This window comes from Tympanuchus pallidicinctus, unplaced genomic scaffold, assembly GCF_026119805.1.
Source record: "Tympanuchus pallidicinctus isolate F22 unplaced genomic scaffold, pur_lepc_1.0 scaffold22, whole genome shotgun sequence".
NCBI classification, from domain to species: Eukaryota; Metazoa; Chordata; class Aves; order Galliformes; family Phasianidae; genus Tympanuchus; species Tympanuchus pallidicinctus.
The window spans coordinates 37,972,031-37,995,757 of NW_026294739.1; the positions used below are offsets into that span (position 1 = coordinate 37,972,031).

Below are 23,727 nucleotides of genomic sequence, written 5' to 3' on the forward strand. Positions count from 1 at the left end.
TTCTTGCTTAAATGCAAGCATAAAACCTGAAGACAGTAAAAAAGTCATTAAAATAATAAAAAATAAGTTTATAGCAGTTGAAAGTTGTTTATCTGGTACAGCTCTTTAATGAGCAATGAAACGGTCAGCTTTACAGACAGTGAAGGTGTACACTGAAGAAACAAATGAAGTGCACGTTAGGCTGTAGTGAAGAACTTGTGTAAATGCGTCCGGCTTTCCTTTTAAAGGCAGTTGGGCTGTGACACATCCATCCCTGCAGAGTGCCTTGCTGCCCGCTGCGCCGTCTCTCTGGAGGCGCTTGGAACTGGCACTAACGGTTACAGCTCAGCTCCATTGGGATGCTGGGAACCAGGCTGGGGGAAGGAGCTGTGCCTCTCAGAGGGGCTGAAGTCAGGCTCGTTGTGCAGGTGACCCCTGCTTGCTTTTAACTTGATCTTTCACATCCCCTCTGTTATCAAACGGGGCCTGAGTGTGCCTTCTCTAGTCAATGCTCAAACAGCAGGTTGTTACCTGGATTACGCTCGCAGGCATTGCTAGTGAGTAATGTGGCCTGTGCTGCTCCTGAGCAGGATTTAGAGTTAGTGATCCAGCTGTGAAAAGGATATGCTCTGCCTTGCTGAACTGGCAGAGTGGAACTGGCATGCTAGTTGCTGAACAGACTTTTATAACATTGCTTGTGAGCCAACGGTTTCTATTTAAAAAGAAAAAGTCTGTGTTTAGATGTAATGCGACACAGCTTTGCTGGCACTGAGCAGCCCTCGTCTAGGGTCACGTTTTGGCTACTGTGTGCTTGGGCACAGGGGAGATGGCATGATTTCAAACAGACCTTTTCTCACTAATTAAACTGGTTTGTCGTTGGGGACTTCATGTTAACTGTTCACATTTTCTGTCATGATTCCTTTGAGATCTGCATATAGAGAAAATTTATAGTGTAATTCTTTCTGATGGATCACAGTTAGTTATGAATTAGTAGCAATTATTTTCCAGGCAGGCTGTATTTTCTTTCTGAAGTCTCTACTTAAGATTATTAAACCTGTGACCTGTTTAAGTCGAAGAAGCAAGGCCTGTGGTTTCAGCCCACTGGTTTAGAACTGGATCCAAGAATTAGTAAAGTTCTGTGCCATAAAGATTGGTAAAGATAAATGAGTAAGTTTTGTTTTGTTTTGTTTTTTTTTAATTACCAAGCGTATGACAAGCTATTAGCAGTGTAAGAATGCGTGTATAATGTATTTAGGGTTACCAAATGTGTCACCAGTTACCTTTGTATGTTGATTTCTGATCAACTTAACTCTTTACAATTAAGTTACTTTACAATTTTTGTGAGGACTTCACAGCCACCCTTCATATGCTGTCCATTCAGCCATCTATTTAGGAACCTAAACACGTAATGTTTTGCATAGAGCTCCTAATGACATGCAAGCTTTTAAAATTGTGATTTCAGTTCATCCATTTAAGGTGATAGAATTTTTGGTTTAAATGCGTCTTTTACCACTTTATGTAAGGGATTGAAGAGTTACAAATTTGTGAACATTCTGTTGTTCAGAAAAGTAGATTGGCATTTAGATTATATCGCTCTCAAGTATTCCCACCTACTCAAACACAAAATTAAATATCACGGCCCTGATGAAAAGCAGCAGCTCTGCATTAGTGATATAAAGGGTGATATCATTAGAGTACCTATAACTAAATAAATCCCCCTCAGGCCTTAGGAATTAGATGTAACAGAATTAAATCCGGAGTGGTAGCCCTTAAATTCCGAACTACTGTCATTTATCAGAAATAGTTTCATCATTTAATGTGCTAAAGGAGTAGTTGTGGACACTGGTAGAAAGTCTTTATATCCTCTCTTGTTGATGTGGTGCTGCTAAGGTGATCTGAGTCCTTCCTAACACCAGTTCACAGCACTCCTGCTACTGTGAAGGGGGAAGGAAAAGGAAACCATTCACATTATGCTGACCTTGCATCATTTAGGGCTAAATACAAGAAAGTCTTGAGAAATTCCTAGCAATCAGGCATTGTGAATTCCCTTATTGTATAATTTGTATAAGTCAGACAAATGCTGTTTAATAGGTCTGTGCACAAGTGGAAGAGATCTTGTTGAAGCTTTTTATTCCACTCAATAGTAACCCCGTTTTTTTCATGCCTTTAAAGGGCACGAATGTAAAATTTCATCATCCTCCTGGGATGTGTTTGCACATACTGAGCCACGACTCCTTGTCATAGTTTCCTCTGCTTCCAAACTCAAGTTTTGATGCATCACTTGTGCTTAAGTGATGTATTCTTAAGTCTGCTAATTACTGCAAAATATTTGAATGCACAACACTATGGTCTTGTCAGGAAAATAACTAAACTTTTTTTTTTTCTTGCATTATGATTCCCATTCTGTATGAGCTTGAAATGGCTGCTTGTTCCAAGTAAGACTAGATGAGTGCTTAAAAAAAAAATCTGTCTGCAATCCAAAAGTTATTAATTAGAGATATATATGGAGGAGGAGATAGTGGGTAACATTGGGTGTTAGTATTATTTATTAAACATATGCTGAAATGAGGAGAGCAGCTGTTTTTATACTACCAGTACATCTCCCATTTGAAGAAGATACGCAGTCTTATCAAGGAGATATCTGCTTTGTATTTTGCTAATAGAATTTTTAGCAAAGGTTGTAGTGATTAAAAACACTAATGCTGTAGTTCTATTACTAGTAATTAAATAAAATACTTTGACTACAGATTAAAATACTTGGAAGGTGGCTTTTCACATACTGATAATCACTTATTTACTGTTTCTGTGTTTTAAGAATTAAAAGTGATGCATTAAAGGTATGCTTTGAAAGTCAGCAATATTGTGCTGTTTCTTACATGCCTAATGTATGTTTGCTATTTTCTTTCTTTTCTAATACCTCTTCACGTTTAGTGTTTTAAGGCTTCTTCATAATTCCAAAGCTTTTGAAAGTGCTGACAACTTTGCAGTGGCATTGTTCCCTTATCAGGAATGAACCAGGTTCTAACTGGCTGTTAGTTTGTAAGGAAGAAGTTGCAGCATCCAGAGATCTGCTCCTCAAATGGTGGTGCTTTGAGTCATAGTTTTGTAGACATAAAACACTTCAGGAGTTATGAGCTTAGGATGAAAAGTAATAATATCTCCTGAGGTGGCTTCTTTCTGGTCTCTTCCACTGTTGTAAGTTTCTCATCATTTTTATTTTACTTTGTTGATAAAGAAGAAGGAAAAAAAAAGTGTTGAATTAATCTACCTTGCCTAATCATTTTATTTCTCTATTACATAATAAGATACTTTAAAAACACAAGTGAAAGTGAAATTGGAATGGAGTCTAGTGATATGATTTATTCTGAGTCTGCAGAGTGCTGTTTCCTTTTCACAGAAAGATAGTTGCTGTTCAGAACAGTTTGTTTCAGCTTGGCAGAAGGGATGGTAGCCAAGTATCTTTATGCTTTCCTGCAGAGATTTACAAACTGGCAAAGCAACTTGCTCTCAGTCAAAAAAAAAAACAACCTCAGAATTGATCCAGTTTTCAGGCTTCTGAAAATCATTGTTTTCACGTAGCACATTTTCTAATAAGTTTTTGGCCAAAATATGAACAGATTGCATTTTTACTAATAGAAATGCATGACTTTAGCACCATGCTGTCAATCAGCAACTTATAATATCAAAGAGCATGGTGGTTCTGGGCACTGGATCAGAAGGAAGCGAAACTATGCATGTATTCCTCTTGTTGGCATCATATCCACAGAAAAGAAGAAACATTCAGAGCAGTGACGTGCAGGGAAGATATTAAGAAAATATCAGGAAGATGCACTTGAAGACAAGTACTGGGTGTAGGAAATGGAAGATAAAGAGAGACAGATAAAGAGGTGAACACCAGGTACCAGAAGTTGGCTTTGAATAGGCAGCTCTGGAAACAGATTTGTCATCGTGCTTCTCGCACATTCATCGTGTGTTGCCAGTGAAGTTCAGTTCATACTGAGTCAAAAAAGATGGAAGTAGATAATGCTTTTTTTTTTTTTAAAACTGAATGTAACCTACTGGCTAACAACTGAAAACATTGTGAAAATACTCATTTTTATGAAGGTCTGTAATCTTTTTGTCTGCCATGTTATTTTATCTATCCCTAATGTTTGGTAACTTCATTTTGTTTGTGGACTCCTAGTTTGATTGTCATAAACATCTGATGATTCTCCTAGTTAGACTCTGCCAAAGAGGAGCAAATGAGGAAAGTGTTTCAGCCATCACCTTCTCTTTGGTGGCTTTCCAGGTGGACAATATTTGGTACCATTTTGGGATCAAACACAGCAGTTATCTGTATAAAAGTTAGTGTCTTGTGCTTCACTGGTTCTGTAAAATGGCAGAGACCGTTTGTGTGTTGTGTCAGTTTTCTTATTTCTGTTATGCAGAAGTGATAATTAGATGGCATGTAAAATATATTTTTAAAGAGCAGTGGTTGGCACATCTTGAATATGAAAAAGGAAATATTTCGACTCGTTAGATAAAACAGATTACTTTGTCGTAATTTCTAGCATAACCTTTCAGCCTGTACTGATAAATCATTAGTGCTCATTCTTTAGAATTGATTTCTTTAGTACAGTGCTCTTAGAGAGAAATCTGTGTTTTGAATACGGCTTATTATGGTGTTTTTTAAGACAAACAAATTGGTACAATTTCCTCTTATCTGTTCAGTGACAGACTTATACATACAAGCTACGTATGTCAGGCAGCTTTGAATCATTTTAGATTGTTGTCCAGGTAATTTTAAAAATATAAATGAGAAGAAATTTTACAATGAGAAGCTATTTGAACTAAGTTATTTACTGTCATCATCTGCAGATGACAATTATACTAGTTTTATCTTTGTAGTTTCTTATTGTCAGTCTGGATTTTAGATTCATCTCAAATATTTGTTTATAGATGTATAGTATTTGATACAGAAAACTTTGAGATGAAGCTAACTGCTTACCTGTACAGAAACTCACTAGCAGGAGTATGAAACATATTATCAAGTTGTACTGTTCTGTTCTGTGAAGTGTTTTGCATTCTTAAGGGTGTGGGGCTTTTTGATTTTTATACTAACAAGAATTGAGGATATTGGTTATAGATTTGGCACTGTTTTTAAGCTTGAAGTAAACTAGTATATAGCATTCATTTAGATGGTTATATTTGTTTTCCCCTAACAGAAAGCTAATCATCACGCTGGGTAAGAAACAGAAAAGAAAAAATGAATCTTCAGATGAATTGTCTGATGCTAAGCAGACTCCACAGAAGTCATTGAAAGATGAGGATTCACAGGTAAGTGATCAGAATTGTTCCCCCTTAAATTTGTATTTGTCTATAGGTTTTCTTCTTCCCATCTGTCCAGTGAATTAGTTCTTTTCATACAGTGGCAGTTGACTGCCTCTTTCTGTCACTCGTGTCTCTCATAGATGACAATCTTTATGTTATCATTTCAGCACGCTGGTAGGCTCTAGTTGTATCTATGAGGACTGTTCCAAAAGTAATGAAACCTATTTTATGATGTTGGCCCACAACATCAGAGACAGGTGTTGGTGGTATGGCAGTAGAGGTTCAACCTTCCCGTCAATATCCTGTTACATTTTGTCGCCTTGTAGCAGAGGGGCAGTCTGAGAAAACGATGTCTGACGTGGAAGTGTTTATGAAGCAAAGATGTCATTGAATTCCTTTATATGGAAAAAATGGGGCCCATGATATTCATTGACACTTGCTGAATGTTCATGGAGACCAAACAGTGGGTGTGAGCACACTGGGGTGGTGAGTGTTGTATTTCAGCAGTGGTGACAGTGATGTGAAATACAAGCTGCACACTGGATGGAAATGGAAACCTGTCACACCACAAAGTGAAGAGTGTCACAATCAGCTCATCTGAACAAATCACCTGATGGTGGTGCCTGTGTGGAAAAATAGTGTTTTATAGGTGGGAGTTTATTCTATCAACTAGTGTCATTGTTCTCTTTGCATCTGTTCTAGTTTCCATGGAAACAAATAGAGGAGGCATTACTTTCAGAGCAACCAATGTAGAACACAGCTGAGGGAAGTGCAGGATTGAGGGTTGAAGTGGTAGTCATTCTTTTCAGGAATCTCTCCCTTTTAACTGTGTTCACTGTTTTAATAGATAGCCTTGATATATTCGTTTGCAAAATTCATGCACAAGGAAGTATGAACTATGTAAGTGATTGTATCTTATTCATATGCATATTAGTAACAGAATTGTAACTCTCTTCCTTTGGGCAGATTCCATTAAAATGTAACATTTCATTCTGAAAATGTGCAGGTTTTTATTCTGTGGCAGTTTCATTGAAGGAGATGTAATCAATATTTATAATAAATTGTTGAGTAAAAATTAATTGTATGATCTGATGATAATGTCAGAAAATAATCATCAAATGCAGAGCTGACCTTTAGTATTTTGCAGATTATAATGGTAGAGGGGAAAAGGGATCAGAAGCCATTTCCAGGAATAGTTTTCTATTAAAGGTGATAAAGTGCCTGGGGTAAATGTTACCTGGAAGGGAGCATGGAATGATTTATTCCTTAGGGTGTTTGTCTTAGTGTGGAAGGCCTGTTTAGTAGATGTAAAAGGAAGTAAAAAGTGGTTTGATGTTCTGAAGAACTATAGGTTAGCGATTAAATTCCTGTTTCATCGCATGAATATAAACTTGTGGGTCAACAGCTGTAATTCAGAAGATTGGAGACCTTTTCTTTTTGGTTACTAATTTGGGCTTTTTGCTGTTTTAGTTTTAGTATTAAATAGTTCTTGCATGAAGGGAAAGAGTGGTGATATTGAGTGGTATCGTGGAAAAGAAATAATTGTACTGCTGAATGCCACATAACGCTGCTCTGGTAACTGCAGAGGAGTTGGGGAGAAGCATAACAAGAAGAACATCCATTACTTTCCTTCATCTCTGCTCTAATTCATTCCCTGTTTAATTTTTCAACATGGTCATAATTTTCTTTTCCTATTGCAAGTAGCTTTCTATTTCTAAGCCCATGGGAGCAGTAATTTTAGGTTATTCTCCCTAGTTCATTTGGTATGCTTAGTTTCTCAAGTAAGTGTATTCTTTAAGTATGTTGATTTATTTTGTGCATCAGATGTTTATATTTATTTACTTGTGACCACATTTCTCAGTGCAGGGAAGTAATACAGCGTTTCTCAAACAAGGGAGATTATATATTAACATTGGAGAGCGTATGTCTGCTGATGTTTTATTAATCATTTCATACATCAAATAAAGACATACTGAGAAAGCCTGAAAATGCTTTTTAACACCTCAGTAGGTTTTGAAAACTTTAACTACTTAATGAATAAAATGTAGCTCTTTAACCTTTTGCTCTTAATTCCTACATCATTTTGCATAGCTCCTATTAACTAGCATTTTTAATAAGAATGTTCCTATCGTTGTTTTAAACTGTAACGTGACAATGTTTTTTTACGTTGTTTTAAACGTTTTTATGCATTGTTTTAAACGTAACGTGACAAAAACATGAAGTTCCTTTTTGTGTTAAATTCCCACACCACACCTCTCTCCCCTCAGCCTCCACACACACACTTTTTGTTGATGAATAGTAATTTTAGCTGCTTTATTGTTGAAAGCTGATTGTTTCACTGTCCAAGCATCTCCAGAAGAGCAATCTGATGCTCATTCTTTGATAAATGCTGTGTTGTGCATACTTCACTACTTCTCTCACTTACCAAAACACTTCAGAAGTTGTCATTTAAGTATAGCAAGGCCTTTACCATCAACCAGCCAGACCAAGGGTTGAACTTAACAGCCAGGAAGAAAGTTCTGGTTCTGCAATCATGTTGTTACTTAATATCTGCTCTGCAGAAGCTTGTATAACAACAGGGATGTTGGGTTTTGGTCTGTTCACAACTTTTTCTTCTTCAACTGACTACTGCACTGTACTGAAATCACCGATGGCTTTTCCTAAATAAAAAAATTGCTTTGCTGTGTAGCTCACTATAATGAAATTAATTCAAAGAAACTCATTTACTTTGCTGATTTTATTTTGGTGATGATCAGTTCTCTGAAACTATTGAAATTGAAACTATTGATGCTGTCTTATTGAAGATCTGCTATATATCCTGATGTTCTGTGATTCCTTTTGAACTCTAAAAATAGAAGTATCGAACATTCCTATGAAAAACATAAGGGAAAAAGGTAAAGCATAGTTGTTTGAAAATAATATTTAGTGGCTATTTTTTCTGTGATTCACATGCTTCATATGTTCCATCAAATTTTGGCCTTCGGTTTTGGTTTAACTTAAATATTCTGAAATTTGCAATCCGTGTAAGAGGAAATGTTTGGTAAAGCTTCTTAGCTTTCTTCTACTCCATGCAGAAGAGAAGATCAAATCGTCAAGTTAAAAGGAAAAAGTATGCTGAAGAAGGAGAAGGAAAACAATCGGAAGAAGAAGCTAAAGCTTCTGCAAAAATCAAAAAGAATTCTGCTCCTTTACCTGCTGAGCAGCCTTTACAATTATTTGTGGTGAGTAAAATCCGCTTCAGTGTTCAGGGTAAATCTGCGCTTGACACATGCTACACTGTTTTCATTTTACTTACGTGTTTAACATGTCTGCCAGAGTTGTTGCTTCTCCATCCTTGTGTAATGAAGGTCACAGTGTGTCTACTGCATCAGAATAATTTAGCAACAGAAAAACAATAAGTCTGTTTTTGGAAAGCATTGGAATCACCACTGCTTGTAAAGGGAATTTATATGAAAAGTGTGTATGGAGTCTGATGCTTTTACCTGTACTTTTGCACATAGTTCTCTCTATAAATCTACAAAGCCTTCATTTTAAGGTTAAACGTCTGGAAGATTTTGGTTTAGTATGGGAATGTATTTTGCAGCCTGAACAGTAGTAATCAAATATCAGTTGAATGAAAAAGACAATCGTATTCAGGTACTATTTTTTCCTTAAAGCAGACGTGTGTATGTTCAAGAAAGAGTGGAAATATTCACTGTGTGCAAAATTTCTTTACTGTCATGATAGACTGCTACCTTTGAAAGTTGTAGTTAACCTTTATTGTTGATCTTTTAACAAGCCACTCTTGTTGATGAAGCTTTTAAGCCTGATATGTTTGAAAAAAGAGCATTTACTGCTATTTATAATGATAGCATTGTTTTCCTATGTTTATAGGAGAATCCAAGTGAGGAAGATGCAGCAATTGTAGACAAAATCTTATCCTCTAGGATAATAAAGAAAGAAGTAAGTGATTGTCATTGGATGAAATTATATATTTTAAAATATGTTTCACTTCAGCATTTTACATTTCCTCTAAATTTTCTTCTTAGGTATCTGCTGGGATGACAGTAGAAACAGAAGAGTTTTTTGTAAAATACAAGAATTAGTAAGTATTACCACATTGTTCAGTTGAAGCTGCTGACTGAAGTGTGGAACCATATTCATATACCAAAGTTTTGTGCTACTGGAGGATGGCTTATGACCAGTTTTTGTCATTTTTCAGATTTCTCTTTGCAAACTTAAAATTGCTAAAAATCTTTGTTATGTTATGAATAATAATTGGCAAGTTAACGCTGTTTTGAAACCTGCTTTGACCAGTAAGCTGCCAGCTGTGGTTGCCGAAAGAACAGAGTTTTTTGAAAATGTTTATTTATTGAATTCACAGGGGCAACGTTGCCTGAGGCTAAGTTTAATTTCATGAATTTAAATGAGCTGCTTTTAGATTTACAGTGTCGGGCATTTAGGAGAGGCTGGCGTAGGTGTCACTTTCTGTTTTGAGAAGAAAAAAGCTTTTCTAGTTATAGAAATGAATTTACATCAGAAGCAGGAAATAAGGAATGAAGAAATGGCTTTTTCCATATTGTCTTTTTCCCCATTTCATACCTGTTTTTTGTCCAGCTACTAAATCTGACTTCAGAAAAATTCACTTGAGATACAGTTAGTTGGTATGGCTACCACTGAAAATGGTGCTCATTCTTCTTTCTTCCTCGACCCTGCTTCTTCATGTCTCTCCTCTTAAAGGATCTGATTGCATTTTCCTTTCTGATGTGGGCTCTGCTGCTGCTGCTTATGCCCCTCACTGATTCTTTAGATTAGTTTAGCTATACTGTAGTACACTTGAAGAGATGCTCACATTAAGTACGTGAAAAAGCTAGGTCCAGTTAAGTTCTTCAATCACTGAAGGATGTTCTTAGTTCTTTTTCTGTTGTTGCTTGCATCTGTGGATTTATGGATATTCTCTGATAAAATGTCAGAAATTGAACTTACTAAAGCTCACTTTTAAATGTGCTTGCTTTTCCTCTCAGGCCACTTGAAAGAAATCTGTGAGTCCAGAGAGTTCTATGGACAAAGAAAAAATACTACCTTAACTCGATGCATGTTTGGAAGATAATAGATGATACAGTTATTTGGAAGAATGAATCTTTAATTGTTGCAGTGAATTCTGTCTTAAATGATAAAATATTTCCTCATTTGAATGAAATTTTGGTTTATAAACTGAATTATTTTAACTATGTTAAAAATAGATAGTAAGCCATGGCTTACATTAATATATTAATGTTAATCTCTGTAATTTCAGCTCTTATCTCCACTGTGAGTGGGCCACAGAACAGCAGCTTTTAAAGGATAAAAGAATCCAGCAGAAAATAAAACGGTTCAAACTAAGGCAAGCACAAAGAGCTCACTTTTTTGCAGATGTGAGTATGAAATACTCAAAATAAAAGTTATGATGAATATTTGCTATTAAAATGCAACAGCTGAATGCTGAGAAGTAAATTTAGCCATTAGGACTGGGTTTGCATTGCAGCTGGGGGTTGTTTGTTTAATGTAATTGTAAGAGCAGGCCTTCTGGAGTCACTGACCTAAGCTGGCTTGAATGGCTTGGTAAATACAGGATCATTGGGGTAACTACTTCCATGTGAGAATGAGGGAAAGATTATTTTTGTGTGGCTAGGTTCTCCAATATATAAACTTCTCAAGACAAAACTTTATGGCTAAATAAATAGTTAGGGGTTGTGGTTTGTAAAGCATCAGTAGTTTCCAATTACAGAATTCATTCATTCTTGATCAGATTTTGTCTGTGATGAGACCAAATCCCAGCATATGCCAGCTTTTTTTTTTTTTTTTTTCCCTTTCAACTGATGTATTATTCTTATATCACAGATGGAAGAAGAACCTTTTAATCCTGACTATGTTGAAGTAGACCGGGTATTAGAAGTCTCTCTTTGTGAAGATAAAGACACTGGTGAGGTAAGTGTATCTTAAAGCATGTCAAGATGATATACCTGACTAGTAATAGTATTTCTAGCAGATTTTAGAGTTAACACATTCATGATTTCATCATGATTTTAGTCCTCAATAATATTTTCATTGATCCACATCAATCTTGCCATTACCTTGCATTACCATGTTTTTTTAAATAGAAATCGCAGCTCAATGGCTTTTCTTTTTACTAATATGTAAAAGTAGAAGATGCTTACAGGGTTACTGATGCAGTAAGTTGAGTCAGTGACAAGGAGTCACTGTGGTAAAAGGCACAAGAAGGCAAGCAATAAATACCTCAGATGGCGGTTCTCTCTTCTTCTCTCACTCTACCCTCAGGCTTTTGACAATCAGCAGTTGAGATGCTGGCACTGGGCTCCTTCCTCAGTGTTTAACAAAGCTCTTCCTGCACCCAATATATGTTGGCTGCTCCAAAAGTAATGCCTCATATTTTATAGTTTTGGCCCAAAATGTCTAAGGTGAATGTTGATGGTGTGGCAGTAGTTGCTGAACCTTCCCATCAGTAGTCCATTACATTTTGTTGCCATGTGAGACATGGCAGCAGAGGGGCAGTTTGACCAAATGGTGTCTGACATGAAAGTGCAGATGAAGCAAAAGTGTCATTGAATTCCTCAATGCAGAAAAAATGACACCCACTGACATTCATTGATGCTTGCTTAACGTTTATGGGGACCAAACAGTGGATGCACCCAGCTCTGTGGGGTGGTGGGTGGTGTGTTTTGGCAGTGGTGATAGCAACATGAAAAACTGGTCACATTGCAGACAGGTGAGCAGTTTTACAATCCCAGCATGTAGTCAGTCTCAGAGCTAATAGTGGTGACTGTGTTGAAAAATAGTGAATTGTAGCTGAGAACTTTGTCAAATAGCGTTACTGTGCTCTTTGTATCTGCAGTTTTCATGGAAATAGGTAGGAGGCATTACATTTGGTCCAACTGTTGTACCTGGAAAGCTATTACAGAGCAAGAAAGCAAGATTAAAAAAATGGCTTAAGTAGCCTGATTTGAGAATGAAGGATATGTTCTAGGCAGCACATCTGTTACATTCTTTTGGGTTTTTTTGGTCATTTCCACAATTACCAGAAACATAGCAATTCATCTTCCCTAAGACTGACAGTTACATGTGGGTAAGCAGGATTAAAAAGTACTCTGAAATTCTACAAGAAGTAAAAAAAAAAATTAAAAGAATGAGGAGACAAGGATAAGTACATAGATTATTCAGAAAGTATTAGAAATGTATTTTTCTTTCCAGGTATATCCCATAAGTTAGCTCCTCATATAGTAAGGTATATTAACAGTCTGTATATTAAACTGAAAGCTGATAACATTCAGAATTTTCTTCTGCAGCCTGTTGTTTACTATTTAGTAAAATGGTGTTCATTGCCATATGAAGACAGTACGTGGGAGCTGAAAGAAGATGTAGATCAAGCAAAAATAGAAGAATTTGAACAATTGCAAGCTTCCAGGCCTGACTCAAGGAGATTGGTAAAATTATGCCTATTTTACTTGTCTGTCTTGGTAACTTAGATTTTATCTTCTCCACTGTAAACTTCTGTGTTAAAGTGTGAGACTTACTGACATTCTGTGTAAAGGATTTGTGAGCTTACCCGAGTTACCTAAGGATAATATTTTCATCTAAATTGTAACTGTTAAAAAGAATAAACATTTGGAGAAAATATGAAGCATTACAACTTTTTAAGCTTTTAACTAAGTGATGAGCAGCACATTGAAAACGGCTATTATAGAATCTAAGCACCATTAAGATGAGGAGAAAACAGAATAAAATGTATTCATCCTCTTGCAGAAACCCAAGTGAAGTCTTGTGCTTTAGCACTAAAGGAAGTTGACAAGCAGGCCTGTCAAACAGATTCCATAATTACTTCCTGCTTTCATTTTTCTTCTTTTAATAACGAGATAGCTGAAAGGAAGAAAAATACATGTAACAAGGAAATGTGTGTTGTCTTTAAGTTATCAATCTTCTGTCTCAGAGTAGGAGGGGAAAAAAATACTACTTCTATTTAAAGTCCTGTGTATGTCACTGTCGTTGCTTACCCTGACTTAAGACATAGGAGTGGTACACCACACTTGCTCTAATTATTTTTTTTATGTAACTGAATATGCACAGTATTTTAATTTGTAGGATTTTATTTTAATCTTCTTTTGTCTACAAATAATGACAGTAGTCACGGCTAACCTCTTAAGATTAGATTTTTCATTTTTACGGTATTTATTTAAAACCCTGCTATTTAGGCATTTGAGAAGGCCTTAATAATATACATCTCTGTTACTGTATTTGACTTGGAGAAAAAGAATTATTGAAGTGCAGTGTACTACTGATAGCCATGACAGCATCAGCAACAAGTATTTTTTGTTCCAGGCTCCACCACATACAAGCAAGTATTTGCTGAGTGCAACCCTGCCAGCGGGAGCGTGGCTCCTCCTGGTGTGGGGATGTGGGGAGATGCTTGCTGGTGGTGGAGGGGAGGAGGCAACAGCAGCTGCTGGGAGGAGAAAGCAACCCCTGCTTGGGGAGGGGGTGCCAGAGGATGCTGACACTGGAAGGACAGAGTCACGGAATTCAGTTCCGAGTTGCCAGATAAGGCTACATGAGTCAAGAGTAAATACAAGCTTTCATAAACCATGGGAAATGTGAAAAGTGCAGCTGATCAGAAAACATCTTACTAAAACTGTTTTGATTGAATTTGTGAATTTGTTCAAGCTGTAACATAGAGCTTGTTGAAGAAAGTGTCTCCTGTGGAATCCTACTTAGTTGCAGTAAAACAACTTCATGGTTTCTTTGTTAGGTTGCCTGCTGTAATTTAATTGCCAGTCTGTTGAGTACCCAAGCTTGGAGCCAGGGAGATTAAGATAACATATTTTGATACTGTTAGTCTGTTGTTTTGTGTCCTTAATATTTTTATAGTATAATCTCTAATTTTACAAGTATTAATTTAAATAGGCAAATACAAATTTCAGTTTTCCACAGACTGGCCATTAGTAAGTAATGTCAACAGTGACAGCATCCCAGTTTAAAGGCTAAGAAATTTCCTTCTAAATTTGGGTGGCTAGGCTTGAGGAAAAGCGAGTGGAACTGTTTTGGGGGAAATTAAAAAGTACATGCTAACTTTCGTACTCGTTTTTCTTTTAAAGGACCGACCACCTCCAAACTCATGGAAGAAGATAGAACACTCAAGGGAATATAAAAATGGCAATCAGCTCAGGGAATATCAACTGGAAGGACTTAACTGGCTTCTATTCAACTGGTACAATAGGTAAATGCATGGATTTTTTGTTAACATGAATGTTTTAACACAGGGAGTGAGTGTTACGAGGAATTAATACTGTTTTAACTAAATTTATCTTTGTTTCTCTGCTTAGAGCTGAAAAGATACAATGGAAAAAAGGAATTGCTCTTCCTTTGAAACTTTGAAAACTATGTTTTTATCAACAGGAATAAAAGAAAACAAATCAAAAAAGAGTCGAATTCACTGAAGATATATTTTCAGTCATAACATTTTACTTCATAGTTGCATGATCTACAAAAAAAATGTTTTCAATTCTCAATCATGCTCTCCGTAGCTGTATGAGCATGCATGCTAACAGAGTGAAGAGCTGGAATATGTGGCTGAGCGTGAGCACCCAGTGGTTCTTTGCATAGTTGTTTGATTATATGCCTCAGTTTTGGTTTTGGAAATTCAGGGGAAGTTTGGCACTGATGCTTTGTTTCATCCTGTTTGTGTAATGGTAGCTGGGATGCTTTGTATTTGTGACTTGTATGGAGATTATTGATCTCTAGAAGATTCATTATGGTGGGCGTGCTTACAGGAAAACTGATTGATTTGAATTTCTTTAAGTTGGGGCAGATGTGGTCCCAAAAAAATAACCTCATGATATTTCTCTAAGACAGCCTCATGGAACCTTCTGTGCCGAGGTTTTGCCAGTGCTAAACATGATTGAAAACTGTGGTTTTGTGCATTAACTTATTCTTTCACCAAAACCAGTGAATGTAGGAGTGTCTGTTGCAGTACCTCAATTCTGAATATTGTTTTGAACCGTTATATTTGAGCTTTGTTTTATAAATTGTCCTTTTGAGTAACAGCTTGAGCACTGTACTTTCTTTGACCTGAATAACAAATAAATGTATTTTACTTTCAGACGAAATTGCATTTTAGCAGATGAAATGGGTCTTGGCAAAACCATTCAGTCAATTACATTCCTCTATGAAATCCTCCTGTCTGGTATAAGAGGGCCTTTTCTGATCATAGCTCCGCTTTCCACTATAACAAATTGGGAAAGAGAATTTCGCACGTGGACTGACCTTAACGTTGTAGTGTACCATGGAAGTATGATCAGCAGGCAGATGATTCAGCAATATGAAATGTACTTCAGGGACTCCCAGGTATCGTAACATCACTTACGTGCACTGTCTTTCCCAAGCTACATCTCAGCTAGTAGGGTTGAAAAGTTCACTTTATATTAGCTGTACATATATCTTACAGAAAGCCTATTTACATTCCCATTGTGTTTTTTTAAGCTTTTTATTTCTCTAAATCTTTATCATATTCTTACTGAGTAAATTTTGTGGAAGTGGTTGCAGCAAGATGTATAATGCTTTGGTATGCTAAGAGGAGTTCTTCAATCAAAGTGATACAGATAACATGTGGAGATTAATGTGTATGCAGATAGTTGCAGTTGGAGTCTGAATGAGAAGAGCAGTAAGAACAAAAATAGAGCTGATTAAACTGTTTCCTTTATATAGCTGCTATTTTCATTACTGTAAACTAGCCTTGCTTGTGTACAGTTTGCTTTTCTCTTATTACTTCACGTTAACATTATCTAATTGGATTTCATAGGGTTTTTTTTAGTCTTCTTGTGCCTCTTTTATATATTTTACGTAGGCAGGTATTTAAAAAAAAAAAAGAATCATCACGTTTCTATATTACTGGTAAAGCAGAAACTTATTTTTAGGTAGCTAAAATTAATAAAAGAATGTTTTCCCTGTGAATTGCTGTGTACTATCTGTTGTATTGAATGCCTTCTGTATTCTTTATCAGAGCAATGTAGTTGATCTAGCTAGGTTAGAAGTGTTTGTTTAGCTGTCAGCTGACATTTTTTCGTACATAACTGTGTGAGTGCTAACTGTCATATTGCTGTCACATTTTGATGGGTTGACTCATTTTTTTCTGTCAGCCTTTCAGATTTTTACAGGATTAAAAATGTCGTATTATCTACATGCATCCTCTGAAACTATTAGAAATTCGTAAGTGGTTAGAAAATACTGTTGGTTAGATAATACTGAATTCCTATTGATGTTATGTAGATACAAGATCTGCACAGTTAACGTCAGCCTAGGCTGACAAGCTAAGTTATAATATAAAATCTGGTATCCAGCTTAGAGTAAAATGTCAACAAGATCTTTAAATTGACCTGATTCAGTGTGACATAACAAATTTTGCATTGATGAATCTCTAGGGACGTATTGTTCGAGGTACCTACAGATTCCAAGCCATTATCACAACGTTTGAAATGATTCTTGGTGGCTGTCCAGAGCTAAATGCAATTGAGTGGCGATGTGTTATTATTGATGAAGCGCACAGACTGAAAAACAGAAACTGCAAACTGTTAGAAGGACTAAAATTAATGAACCTTGTGAGTACTGCTTTTCACTTCTGTTGTTTAATTCCACTTGTTTTCTGTAAAATGATGTAGAATATGATAAATCACAAGCTTGTTTACCTGTCAGAAAAGACTTTTTAAGCAGTCTTTCTGTGAAGAGGCAGGTTCCTGAAAGTCTCTTCAGATGTATGTGCTATTGAGACCTGATGGTTGTGTGGTTTTGATGGGTAAAAAAAAAGGAATGCTCAGCTTTAACTGTAAGTAGAATCTATTTGTGATGATACTGTTCTAAAGCCTGTTTTGATTACTATGAAGGCTTCCTTTAATATGGTCTCCTTAATCTTAAAATAGTGCTAAGCAACTCCTGGAATTTGCTAAGGCAGGCTTATTATCTAATCCTGCAGTTTGGATTTTGCTTGATACTCTGGTAGCTTTACAAAAAGCACCTACTACCGTGAGTCTTAGGATTTTTGGAGCATTGCTACAAGGTGCTCCATGACTGGGTTTGGATTGTTCTTTTCTCCAAACTTGACTTATTTTGATCCGCTCATCGCTATGTGTTGTCAGAAGTTATTTTGCTTTCTGATATGTGTTTAGTGTTTATTTTTCTCAGTGTGCAGAGAGGGCGATTAGATTTGTATGAAAATCGCAGGCCAAGTTGAAGCATTCATTTATTCATTATGGCTGAAGGAAGACAAGATTTAAAGAAAAGCTGGTTGAAAATACTTACTATTCATCTACTACTAATCCATCTATCTCTGTATTTAGTATTTAGTAAAATACAGAGCTGCTAATGTCAGGTTATGACACTCAGACATGATAACTTCGTAGCAAGCATTTGCATGTAATTCATGTAATTTCTGTTTCCTTTTGTAGGAACATAAAGTGCTGTTAACTGGTACACCACTGCAGAACACAGTAGAAGAGTTATTTAGTCTTCTTCATTTTCTTGAACCATTGCGTTTTCCTGCTGAATCAACATTCATGCAAGAATTTGGAGACCTTAAAACAGAGGAGCAGGTTTGCACGTTGAATTAGTTCATCTTGAGCTTGAGTATTTGAGCATGTGACTTGTAGGAGAAACTGTTAGTTTGTGTATTAACCATTACTGCATTAGCAATAGTTAGAAACTGACATTACTTGGAACAATACTCTGATAAATTTTAAAGTGCAGTCTAAATTGCAAAATTACCATGTTAATACTAAGTTATTTTCATCTTTTTTGGATAGATTTTGTAAATATAGCAAGTGAAGAGGGAGAAGAATAAAACCTGAGATTTTCTGGCTTCATAGGCAGTTTGTAGGCATGATGTTTTTTAAGTGTGCCAAACATTTCTTTAGTAATCTGAGGTTAAAAATAAGATGACATCATACCTGGAAAACATTTTATGTAGGGATGGAAATAAAAAGCAGTGTAAGTCTAAAATTTTTTTGTATTTAACTACAAGTTGTGTGTCCAAAAAACTTTTGTTTCACTCAGGTTCAGAAATTACAAGCTATCCTGAAACCCATGATGCTCAGGCGATTAAAAGAAGATGTAGAAAAAAAGCTGGCTCCTAAGGAAGAGACTATAATTGAAGTAGAACTAACAAATATTCAGAAGAAATACTATCGAGCAATCTTGGAGAAAAATTTTGCTTTCTTATCTAAAGGAGCTGGGCAAGCAAACGTACCAAATTTGGTTAACACTATGATGGAACTCAGAAAATGTTGTAATCATCCTTATCTCATCAAAGGTAAGTACATGAGAAATCAAAATGGAATTCAGTTTTTGAATTTGAATTTCTGTACTTGATTTAAACTACTTAAGAACTATCGGATGAGGTGGAAACATTTTTGGCAGACTTTAGGCAAAGTGTAAGGCAGTTGTGTGTTTGAGACCTGAAATGTGAACTTTTTTTGTATGGTTTCCCAAGATATTTATAATTGATTATGATATGGAAATGTTATACCTCTTTGAAAGCAGCATCAAGAGTGAACTTATAAAAAAAAAATAATTCTTTTTACAGATTATATCATCTGTGTCAGTTTTTGGTGCTTTTCTCACTTATCTTTTTCCTACTTGCAAGAAAATGCATCTGAACTTCTTAGAAATTTTACTGTGTTTTCAGTCAGATTGGGACTTCAGAAAAGGTCTTCAAAATACCACTCAAGACTCATGTCTTATTTTAAATACCTCAGCTGTATAAAGGACTTTTTAAATTACTTTCTTATCCAACACTGAACAAGTTGTATTTTTCACTTTGCAAATTAGAGATACTCAGTTTTAGATGGTTCTTTTTTACAGTGTTGTTCTACTTAGGAGTGTAAGACTTCAAAAAGCATAGAAATAGATGCTCTTAATAGACATCAGGTCCATCCAGACCTATTATGTCTCCAGCAGTGGCTAGCCAGGGTTATATAGAGTATATAGAGGCATTGTTGTGGGTTTTTTGGTAGCTTATTCCTATATGTATGTGAACAGATTTCTGTAGCTTATGCCTGTAGGTACTAAGAGGTACTGTTTGATAGGTGCTGAAGAGAAAATCCTTGGAGAATTTAAAGAAACTTATAGCCCAACTGCTCCAGACTTCCATCTACAAGCAATGATCCAGTCTGCTGGTAAATTGGTTCTTATTGATAAACTTCTTCCAAAAATGAAAGCAGGAGGCCACAAAGTCCTTATCTTCTCTCAAATGGTGCGCTGCCTTGATATTTTGGAGGATTACCTCATACATAAAAGGTAATACTGTGCATACTGTGTAGTTTATTGGTCTCAGTATTTTTGGATGTTATGGGAAACAGCATACCAAAAGCAGTATTTCTATGTGAACTGTAGGTAATCTGTGATTCTGTGGTTTGGTTTCATAAGGCTATTTACTTGAACTGAGCTAACATTTGGTATTTTGTGTTTTATATTTGTGTTTAATATACTACTTTTAACTTTACAGTAATATTTAACAATCCAGCATGAAATGATTCCTTTTTCTTTTCTAATACAACTAGATCTAGACTAGTATATCATATCTAGAAGTACAGTCTTTTGAAATCCACAGAAACCGAAACTTGCTTTATGCTACTGTTTGATTAGAAATGTTAGCGGGTAAGACTTCATATTTAGTGGAATTAATGACTGTAGGAGATGGCTGCCTGCCACGTAGCCTGTGGTCCTGTAGATTATCTGCTGTCCCATTTTATGCCTGATTAGAAGAAAAATGGTCATGAAGCTTTTTGACTAGTTGATACGTGTTCAGCCTCCATTTGCAATTTGTGGAAGGTACTTACTCCGTTTTTTAAGCAAGACAGGGGTGTTTTATTTGATATCTGAAGTTTTATTGGAGTCTTCCTAATTATTAAAGATAAGAGAAGTGGTATTTTTACCTTGGGCTTCTAATTTTGCCACTTTTAGTTGAGGAAGTTGATGCCTTGATAAAAGGCAGCGAGAGGTACTGTGAAGTTCTTTTTGTTCTATTTCTCCTGCTCTTGACAAAATCCATGTGTGGTTTGTTGAATGACAGCTCACCAAGTACTTCTTTGTAAAGGTTACTCGGTTACCCCTATCAAGATCAGACAATTTGGTATATAATACAAAAGTACACTGCCTGCTTCTGTACCACAGGCAGTGATTCAGAAATAGCACATGAAAAACTTCTAAATATATGTGTTGGCCTCCAGTTTGTAGTGCAAACTAAATGCCATGGTAATACATGTCTAAAGGTATGTGTTGTCAGATAATTGCTCTGACGAACAAAGAACTTTTCTTAAATATTTGATGTTAGAGCTTCCTGATGTGTGTTAGTAGTACAAATAGGCAAGCTTCATTCTGACTTCTGATAATAAAAGTTAGCTCATGATAATAAAAGTTAGCTTTCATTCACTGTAAAAATAAATATGCAGGCAAGAGATCTGTTCTACTCTTTAAATTACACAAATTTTTGCAATTTTCCATTTGTATGACAATTTCCAGATACTTGTATGAACGAATTGATGGACGAGTACGAGGCAACCTCAGGCAAGCTGCAATTGACCGGTTCAGCAAACCAGATTCCGATCGCTTTGTGTTCCTTCTGTGCACCAGAGCTGGTGGTTTGGGGATTAATTTGACTGCAGCAGATACATGCATAATTTTTGATTCAGACTGGAATCCTCAAAATGATCTGCAGGTAAATGCATTGAACATTGACCTGCGGAGTCAAACTTGGTTGATATGAATTTGATCTCTTGGAGTATTCAGTCTTTATTTCGAACCTGCATCATTTTTAAACATTGAAGTGTTGTTAAGGCACGTGTTTAATGTTTACTGGTGAGTGCTTTCTGCCTACACAGATGAAACCCGGATGACTTCATCTGGTCCTGACTTTCTCTTTTAAACTGACTACTCTTTTACATGTACAGCACAACAGTGTCTGAGTTCATAAAGATTTTGATGACATGAAAACCAAGACAGCACTAGATTTGGATTCTGCATATACTGAGTAATACAGAAATTAATTATGGTGTATGGTAAAGCAGCAAATCAAGTTTAGGAGTTTAAGTAAATGGTCACTTGATTTCTTTCTAAGCTTGTACTGTTATTTTTAAGATTATGCTCGCACATGATAAACTTCTTGAATCTTATGCTATTCTTAAATAGTCTTTTTTATTCTTAAATAGTCTAATTTCTTACTGCTCTTTACCTTTCCTTCAAAAGGCTCAAGCCCGTTGTCACAGGATTGGTCAGAACAAAGCAGTGAAGGTCTACAGACTGATAACTCGTAACTCGTATGAAAGAGAGATGTTTGACAGAGCAAGTCTGAAATTGGGACTGGATAAGGCTGTCTTACAGAGTATGAGTGGAAGAGAAAACAGTGTTGGTGGTGTATGTAGACTTATTTTCTAAAAAAATATAAAAAAAAAATTTTGTAGTCACATGAGGCCTACTGTAAATCATAGAAGTTGGCATTTTTCTACTGCCTGCCTCTCTGCCGTCCTTTTTAATATGACTAAAAATAGTTGATATGACTTATAAGTGTGGTAGCAGTTATTCTGGAAAGTCTTTCCCTATTTCTTGCCTCTTAAGTTATGAGGTAAATAATAACTAAGTTAATACAGTGGGAAAAGTTGCCGTTTGTATCCCTTTGTCTTCCTGCATTAATATGTGGATCTCCAATAAGATGAGAGTTGTATCTGGTATAAAAGGGTAGGTTTGAAACCTTCTGTTCATCACAGTATTGAGTATAGCTACAACCAGAGACAGATGCATGTAAAAATAAGTACATAGCAAAGTATTTCAGCTGTTAACTAGACTTCTCTCTTAATGATTAATTATTTAGATATTTAATTTAGAATATAAAAGCTGTAGCTAGGTTGCAGAAGCATTGCAATGAAGAAGAAATAAATATCGTTTTGGGAGGATTTTCCTAGGCTTTTCAACACGTGTTTTATTTATGCAGATCCAACAACTCTCTAAAAAAGAAATAGAAGACTTGCTTCGAAGAGGTGCGTATGGTGCCATTATGGATGAAGAAGATGAGGGCTCCAAATTCTGTGAGGAAGACATCGACCAAATTTTGCAGCGGCGTACCAAAACTATCACAATTGAATCAGAAGGAAGGGGCTCCACATTTGCCAAGGTATGGAAGCAGCAAGTTGGTCTTTGACAGTATAGTTCTGTACGTGTTAGGAAAAAGAAAAGGGGAAAGTATCCTGCTAATCATGGATTAAGTAAAAACCTGTAGGGGAATGTGATCATCTCTATCTTTTCATCACAAGAGTTGGAAAAAAGAATCTTCTCTTTTTTCCTAAAAGCAGGGTGTTAGTTTTTTAAAGACCTTCTGAAACGTAGCGTATTCCATGCTCTCATGCTTTGATTGTTGGTAGTTTAAATAATCATTTGAAATTTCCCTCAAGCGAGTAATTTTGCATGAGATTAAATCCCCAAATGCTGATAAGCCTCTTCAAAAGATTCTACTTTTTTCCATTCGAGTAATTTAAATTCAAACTTAGAAGCAGAATAATCTTGCTGCTTAATGTTCTTCTCTCCTGGTAGTACCAAAAAGTTCATTAGATTTTTCTCATTCATTATAGGTCAGAATTGAAAAAATTAAGGGGGAAGAGAACTTCTGAGTTACTTCGCACTGTTAAGTAACTTCTAAAAGCTTAACAGCAACTCAGGAGATTTTGTAGGAATAAAGTTACGCAGTCTTCTCAGCACTGGGGCGTTCAAACCCTACAGACTTCTCATGTATGTTCATGTATGCTGCTAGTAAGATTTAGTTTAATGTTTTGCAGGCTAGCTTTGTTGCATCTGGAAACAGGACTGATATTTCTCTAGATGATCCCAACTTCTGGCAGAAATGGGCCAAAAAAGCAGAAATAGATATAGATGCTATCAGTGGCCGAGTAAGTACTGTCATATTGCAGTTTTTTTCAAGTGTGTCCTTGCTGTTTAATTCTTAGTTAGCAATGCAGAATTTTTGGTGTGTGTCTTTTTTTAATACTTCGATGTGAATTTGTTTCTGTGGTGGTTAGTTTCTGCATAGGATATCAACCACCAATAACTTCAGTAATTTCCTAGCTCCCTGTTGTCCCAAGAGAGTTTGGGCATTACTGATATATTTTATATATATTTATTTTTTAAAGTTCTGAAAACAATTAGAAGATGTAATTATTCTGATTATTTTCTTTTCTGACTGTGAAGCCCGTTCTGGAATCTGGAAAATAGCTCAGTGAAAGGCATAATGTCTTCGCTGTGACTGATGCTTGAAGACATTGCCATGCAGTCAGTTCCATAAAGGTTTTGTTGACCTTTTTTACTGATAGAGGGTAACATGTAGTGTAAGTATTCAGCTCAGAGGAGGTATCGAGTATGGTTTGTAAGCAGCATGCT

The 23,727-nt window shown here is 36.1% G+C and overlaps 1 protein-coding gene across 11 annotated transcripts in view; it reads left to right on the forward strand.

Moving 5' to 3' along the window:
* The window catches only part of CHD9 (chromodomain helicase DNA binding protein 9), an 83,396-nt gene that overhangs the window by 40,070 nt on the left and 19,599 nt on the right, over positions 1-23,727 (forward strand). For all 11 annotated transcript variants that reach the window (XM_052685211.1, XM_052685209.1, XM_052685213.1 and 8 more), the window contains 17 exons: positions 5,184-5,295; positions 8,364-8,510; positions 9,163-9,231; positions 9,318-9,373; positions 10,565-10,682; positions 11,149-11,235; positions 12,612-12,749; positions 14,415-14,536; positions 15,420-15,663; positions 16,737-16,913; positions 17,757-17,900; positions 18,361-18,616; positions 19,392-19,602; positions 20,827-21,022; positions 21,550-21,717; positions 22,292-22,471; positions 23,130-23,240. In XM_052685211.1, the coding sequence (XP_052541171.1) occupies positions 5,184-5,295; positions 8,364-8,510; positions 9,163-9,231; positions 9,318-9,373; positions 10,565-10,682; positions 11,149-11,235; positions 12,612-12,749; positions 14,415-14,536; positions 15,420-15,663; positions 16,737-16,913; positions 17,757-17,900; positions 18,361-18,616; positions 19,392-19,602; positions 20,827-21,022; positions 21,550-21,717; positions 22,292-22,471; positions 23,130-23,240 (2,536 nt within the window). The remainder of the gene's footprint in view (positions 1-5,183; positions 5,296-8,363; positions 8,511-9,162; positions 9,232-9,317; positions 9,374-10,564; positions 10,683-11,148; positions 11,236-12,611; positions 12,750-14,414; positions 14,537-15,419; positions 15,664-16,736; positions 16,914-17,756; positions 17,901-18,360; positions 18,617-19,391; positions 19,603-20,826; positions 21,023-21,549; positions 21,718-22,291; positions 22,472-23,129; positions 23,241-23,727) is intronic.